Source organism: Parus major, chromosome 18, assembly GCF_001522545.3.
Source record: "Parus major isolate Abel chromosome 18, Parus_major1.1, whole genome shotgun sequence".
NCBI lineage: Eukaryota > Metazoa > Chordata > Aves > Passeriformes > Paridae > Parus > Parus major.
In genome coordinates this window covers 1233227-1239420 of record NC_031786.1, presented here as the reverse complement: position 1 = coordinate 1239420, position 6194 = coordinate 1233227, and the positions used below count along the sequence as shown (strand labels likewise).

The following is a 6194-nucleotide window of genomic DNA, read 5'->3' as shown; positions in this document are numbered from 1 at the left end:
CCCACCGAGGCTCTCCGGGGGTTTCAGTCCTGGGTTCTCCCGGGGGGCTGTGCTGGGCCAGGCACACAGGAGGGGAGGAATGAACTGTCCCCTTGGATGCTTCCCCCTCCTCCTCCTGAAGGCTGTGGGGGTCCCGAGCGGGGGGTCCAGAGGTTTTAAGCTCAGCAGAGCTCGTCCCGCCCTCCACAGTTTGGGGGTCTCCGTGTCACCGCTTGTCCCCACGTCCTGGGGGAGCCACGAGTGTTGGGGCTGGGCTTTGGCACGGCAGGAGCTCCTCGCCCAGCCCCCAGCGCCCAGCGGAGCCCAGCAGCAGGTCCGGGACAGCCCCGATGGGTGCCAAGGGCGATGTCGGTGCCCCCCGAGCCCCCCGCCCCACCTCGTCCGAGGAGTCCGTGACACAGAAGCTTTGGCCAAGGAGGGGACCTGGGTTTGCTCCCCAGCCCCAGGGACAGCGCTTGGCATCCGGCAAAAAACCCCTGGAGCCTGGAGCTGCTCCCCTTCCTCCTCCTCCTCCTCTTCTCCCCCTCGCTGCTTTTTCATTTTTTCTTAATTTCTTGGGGCTTTTCTTTCCTTGCTTTTTTTTTTTTCTTTTTTTCCTAATTTCCCCCCCCCTCCTTGGTTGTTTTTTTTCTTTTTTCTTCTGTTTAAATATCAAACGAAAGAGGAAAACCCAGCGATGGGGGCTCTGGAACCGGGGGCCAGGCTGCTGGGCGGGCGGTACAGGGTCCCGGGCTGGCTGCTGGGGGCGTTGCCGGGGGTCTGGGGGGTGGGAGTCCTGCTGGCTTTGGGGCGGAACAGGCTGCCCTGCTGCGTGGAGGTGCTGTTGGAGAGGGGCTGGTGGTCGGGCTCGCCCGAGTCGCTTTCGGTGTAGCTGTAAGCCTGAGCCCGGGAGATTCCCTTCTGCTGCCGCCGCCACGAGTTGTAGTAGGTGGGGTCGCTGATGTAGTGGTTGACAAAGGAATGCGCCTTCTGGTGCCCGGGCTCCACCTCGTACTCGCTGTCACTGCCCTGAAAAACAGCGTGGGGCGATGGGCTGAGCTGGGGACGGCACCCCACAGCCCCAAAATCCTGTAGGGCCGGGCTCTGCTCCCAGCAGAACGAACCCCGGGGAGTTCGGGACATCAGGAGGAATTTCCACACGGAAAAGGCGGCCAGGAGTGGGAAGGGGCTGCCCGGGGAGGTTTGGAGCGCCCATCCCTGGAGGTGCTCTGGCACTCAGGGCTCTGGGCTGGTGCCGGGGTGGGGATGGGGCACAGCTTGGGCTCGGTGATCTCTGAGGTCTTTTCCAGCCTAAATTGATCCTGTGATCGATCTCCTGTGCTTTCCTGGTGCTTTTTTCCCAGCGCTCTTTTGGGATTGTTGGCCAGCGCATCCCGAAAGTATTTAAAGGCTGCGGCGGCTGCAGCATCACCGGGGGGTTTCTGCCTCTTGCTAAAACAAAATAAAACCTCATACAAAAGGTTCCTGAGCGCTGCCGAGGCCGCGATGCCCCCGGGCTGGCGGGGAGGGTGTTTTTGGGCTCTGCCGGTAATTGAATTCAGCTTCTCTGGCGGCGCACAAAGGGCCCATTGAGGGCGGTGGGAACTGCCCCGCGCCAGCGCCAGCTCCCGCAGCTCTTCACAGCTCCTCAAAAGCCACTCGAGCCCCGCTCGGGAGAGGAGCCGGCATCTGCCAAGGAAACAGCCGGTGCGGGCAGCGCCGGGGGGGCGCCTGGGCACGGTCCCCTCCTGCTCGGGGACGGCTCTAGGCACCCAAAGGACCTTTCCCAGCCTCTCAGGATCCATCCTGGCCCTGACTGTCCCGTGGCCTCCCCGGGGCTCCACGCTCCTGGCCGGCCACAGCTGCCCGTGGCCTCGGGACAAGACAAAGGTGGCATTTTGTGGAGTTGGCAGAGGCGCGGATGCTGCCAGCAGCGAGCGGGCAGCGGGACAGCTCCCCCAGCCCCGCTGAGCTCCCGTCCCCTGTCCCCAGCAGCCCTGGGAGCTCCCGCAGTGTCACATCCCCAGCGCACGGGCCGGGGGCCGGGCCAGCTTCACTCGGAGCCACAGGGATGCGGGCTGGGCAGGAGCAGCGCAGCTCCCAGCCGTGGGAGGGCGGAGGAAGGGGCTGATGCTCAGGGAGGGCTCTCAGAACCCTGCAGCCCCTCCCAGGTCCCTGTCCCCCCGTGCGCAGCCCCGGGGCTCACCTGCGAGTCGGAGACCTCGGAGGGTTTCTCTGTCAGGCTGCTGCTCTCGGCGGGGATCAGGTCGTTGTACTTGGTCACGTCCTCGTCCGAGTAGTGCAGGCTGCCGGGGCTGGGCCGGGGTGGGGACCTCGGGGACAGGCGGGTGCGGTCAGCGTGTGTCCCCTGGGCTGCGCCACGCGGGGACGAGCCCAGCGGAGCCGCAGGTTCTGCTCAGGGAACAGCCCCCAGCCGTGCCAGCTCCTTCCCAGGAACCGGCGGGGACTTTCGGGGGGGCACTGAGCAGGGCACGGTCACCCCCTCGGGATCCAAGCCCGTGGAGGAGCAGGGATGGACACAGTGACCGAAAATGCTCTCCCTGCCCGGGGAGGGGGCTGTGCCAGGGGGTCCCTACCGGGTGTAGATGCCGTTCTTCCTGCAGAAGGAATTCTTGACGGAGAGGCGGCGGTTGTTGAGCTCCAGGGCGGGGAAGCTGCCCTCATCCAGGCTCACCATCTCCCCGTGGCTCAGGGCGGCCGCCTTGGAGCTGTTCCCTGGGGGATGGGATGCTCAGCCTCCCCCAGCCCCTCCCCAGGCAGCACAGCCCGGGGGGCTGGGGATGGCCCAGGGGGTTCTGTGCTGGCTCCAGAGTCACCAGGGGCCTGGGGACAGCAGGAGGTGCCAGCCGTGCCCTGCCCCAGCGGCCCCAGCTCCCCACTCCGGGCTGTTTGTTTAACGAGGAGCTCTGGATTTTCCCCACAATTTGAGCCCTTGATGGAGCTAAGAAAACAGAGCTGTGTTTGGCTAATCCCGGTGACCTCTGCGAGCCCCCGGGGCTGCCCTGCCTCCGCAGCTGTCTGTGGGACAAGTCCTTCATTCCATCCCGAGCTCCCAGCGCGTCCGGGAAGCCGCAGCATCGCTCTGGGGTGGCGTTGGGCTCTGGGGGAGCTGCTCCCAAAGCGGGCGGGAGGGGAGGCTCCCACCGCTCCACCCAGAGCCCAAAGGCAGGGAGAGACCCCCAAGAGGCTCCCACGGGGGCAGGAGGGTCCTGTCACCACCCACCACACTCCCCCACTCACCCGAGTCCGACTTCTTGGAGTATTTCTTGCTCTGCCCGCGGATGATGAGCACGAAAACGAGGAGGAGGATGAAGATGAGCCCCACCAGGGCAATGACCACCAGGAACCACCACTCCTCATAGAACGGGTTGGTTTTCTGGGCTGGGGTACAGCAGGGAGGATCAGAGGGGGACAGGGGACAGTCTGGATGAGGACACCCCTCTGCAGGGGTCACTTGGGGGGCTTTGTGAGGCCTGGATCCACGGGAAAGGGCTGGAGGGGGATTTGAGACTCTGTAGGAGCCAGGAGAGGGGGTTCAGTGATGGCCACGAGAACAGAGCGACAGCAGGACCCTCCCAATGGCACAGGGGGACAGAATCCCCCGGGAACACACCTGACACGGAGGGGGAAGGGGTGCTGGGGGTCCCGTAGCCGTAGTCGTTCACGGCAATGACACGGAAGTCGTAGCTGACCCCCTGCTTGAGGATGTCCATGCTGAAGGTGTAGGAGGTCACCTCCTTGGGGATGTCTTTGATGAGGATGTCCCAGAGCCCCTCATCTGGAAGAGACAACAGGGCTGGGAGGGGAGGGCTGGCACTGCAGGACACCCCAGGGCAAGGGGTGATGTCCCTCCATCCCCCAGCCCTCCAGGTGCTGCCCTTTCCATCAGCCCCTCTTGATCCCTTCAGCTTTCCTCTTGTGTTTCCCAGGTTCTGCACTGCGCTGCTAACCCTGAACTCCACACAAAGTGTCAGCAGGGTCTCCTCACAGCTCAGGCACGCACAACAATCCTTCTCCAGCCCCACAGCCAAGGACACCACTGCAGCTCTGGGCACAAAAACTGTTCTCAAATTCTCAAAGAGAATTGAGGAGAGCAGCCTGGGAGGGTGGGACTGCATCACCTGAACTGCACAATTAACCCCAAGGTGGAAATGGACCCAAACTCATAAAAGTGTGAAACTCCTGAGCCAGGGCCCATCCTGGTGCAGCCACAGCCGGGCTCTTGCACTGCCCAAGGTGCATCTTTCCAAGGACTTTTAATAAATCCCTGCTTTATTCCTTTAACTCTGCCCAGCCCCTGCTCCAGGAGCCTCTCAGCATTTCCCTCATGGATCAGCACATGGACAAACCCCCAACCACCGGGTCCTAATGCCTCAACCCAGGTCAGCTGTCCGTGCCTCAGTTTCCCCCGAGGTGGGGATGGGGAGCTGTAGTACCTGAGGGTCGAGCCTCGATGACGTATCTGGTGATGGGTCCTTGCCCAGGGTCCCCGCTGGACCAGTGGATGGTGATGGCCGAGCCATAGCGGGAGATGAAGGGTTCTCCGGGGGGGCCGGGGGCACCTGGGGACCGGAGCTCAGCTGGAGATGGGGGGCACAAAGCAGTGCCAGTCCCCAGCCCCTCTCCTCCCTCTCCCCGTACCTTCCCCGGGCCCCGTGGTGATGTTGGCCTCCACATCCGGGCCGTAGGCGAAGGTTTTGGCCCTGATTCGGAAGCGGTACGTGACACCCTCGGCCAGGTCCTTGACCTTCATCCACAGCGGGCTGTTCCCCTTCACGTCCACCGTCACGATCTTGCTCACGCCTGCGGGGGCGGAGGCTGAGCCGCGTCCCCCCGAGCCCTCCCCGCTCCCCCCGGCCATGCCCTCACCATCCACGGGCGTGCAGGGCTCGTAGACCAGCCTGTAGCCCTCGAGGACCCCGTTGGGCAGCGCCGGTGGCTCCCAGGACACGTTCACTGACGTGGTGGTCAGCTCGCTGAATCGGATGGAGCCGGGAGCGCTGGGGGCTGCAGGGGATGGGGCGGCAGGGCTGGCTCAGCGCTGCAGGGGACATCCAGCCCCTCTCCCTGCCTCCACCCCACTGCTGAGCACCAACGGGCACCCCCTGCGCCCCAGCCCTGCTGCCACTCCCCGTCTCTCCTCCCGAGACCTTCATCCTTCTCGAGCCTCGGCTTGAACTCGCTGGGGCGAGCCCAGGGATGTTCTGCTCGGGCTTGCAGGATGAGGGGGAATCCCTGGAGCCGTGGAGACACCTCCCCACGGAGCCCGGGGGTGCTGGGGGAGCCGTGCCACGGGTCCCACCTGCCTGCTGTGTCCGTGCCTTCACGGGGGGGCTGCGGGGCCCGTCCCCCGCCGCGTTGAAGGCGGCCACGCTGACCCAGTACGAGGTGTAGCCCGTCAGGTTCTTCAGCTTCACCCCGGTCTCGGGCAGGAAAAGGGTCTTGACCCGCGCGCTCTCGTTCTGCCGCTGCTCCTCCCAGAAGTGGATCTGCGGGAAGGGCCGTGGGGAGCTGAGTGAGGCACGGATCCCACCCAGCTCAGCCTCCCCGAGCCCCCGGCTGTGCTCCAACGTCCCTGCCCGGGCTCCCGAGCCCCTGTCCCAGCCTGGCGGCTCCGGGTGCGCCGGAGGGAAGGGAAGGGAACAGCCTCTCCTCCTGGAGAGCTCCAGGCGGTGCTGGGCATCAGACACCGCTCACATCACCCGGGTGTGCTGAGATCACCTTCGAGTCGTGCCTGGTTCCCGAGGGATGGGGACAAGCAGGAGGAATCACAACGGATGGGGACCAGGAAGTGTCTGGAGCATGGGGCTGGGTACCGCTGCTGCATCCTAATGCATCCCAGCTGTATCCCGACACATCCCGGCTGCATCCTAATGCATCCCGACACATCCCAACTGCATCCCTGGGCATCCCGACACATCCCGGCTGCATCTCGGGGCATCCCGACACATCCCAGATCTATCCCAGTGCATCCCGACATATTCCAGCTCTATCCCAGTGCATCCCGGGGCATCCCGGGGCATCCCGATACATCCCGGCTGCATCCCGACACATCCTAGCTCTATCCCGATGCATCCCAGCTCTATCCCCGTGCATCCCGACACACCCCGGCTGCGTCCCGACACATCCCGACACACCCCGGCTGCGTCCCGACACATCCCGACACATCCCGGCTGCGTCCCGACACATCCCGG

At 64.7% G+C, this 6194-nt stretch overlaps 1 protein-coding gene across 2 annotated transcripts in view; it reads right to left on the bottom strand.

The window, feature by feature from the left end:
• Positions 1 to 584: 584 nt before the first annotated feature.
• Positions 585 to 6194, bottom strand: part of SDK2 (sidekick cell adhesion molecule 2) — a 44923-nt gene continuing 39313 nt past the window's right edge. For both annotated transcript variants that reach the window (XM_015646137.3, XM_015646138.3), the window contains 9 exons: positions 5303 to 5489; positions 4870 to 5007; positions 4642 to 4803; positions 4437 to 4562; positions 3614 to 3778; positions 3241 to 3381; positions 2577 to 2715; positions 2186 to 2312; positions 585 to 1008 (listed from right to left, as the gene is read on the bottom strand). In XM_015646137.3, coding sequence (XP_015501623.1) covers positions 652 to 1008; positions 2186 to 2312; positions 2577 to 2715; positions 3241 to 3381; positions 3614 to 3778; positions 4437 to 4562; positions 4642 to 4803; positions 4870 to 5007; positions 5303 to 5489 — 1542 coding nt within the window. In that variant the 3' untranslated portion in view covers positions 585 to 651. The remainder of the gene's footprint in view (positions 1009 to 2185; positions 2313 to 2576; positions 2716 to 3240; positions 3382 to 3613; positions 3779 to 4436; positions 4563 to 4641; positions 4804 to 4869; positions 5008 to 5302; positions 5490 to 6194) is intronic.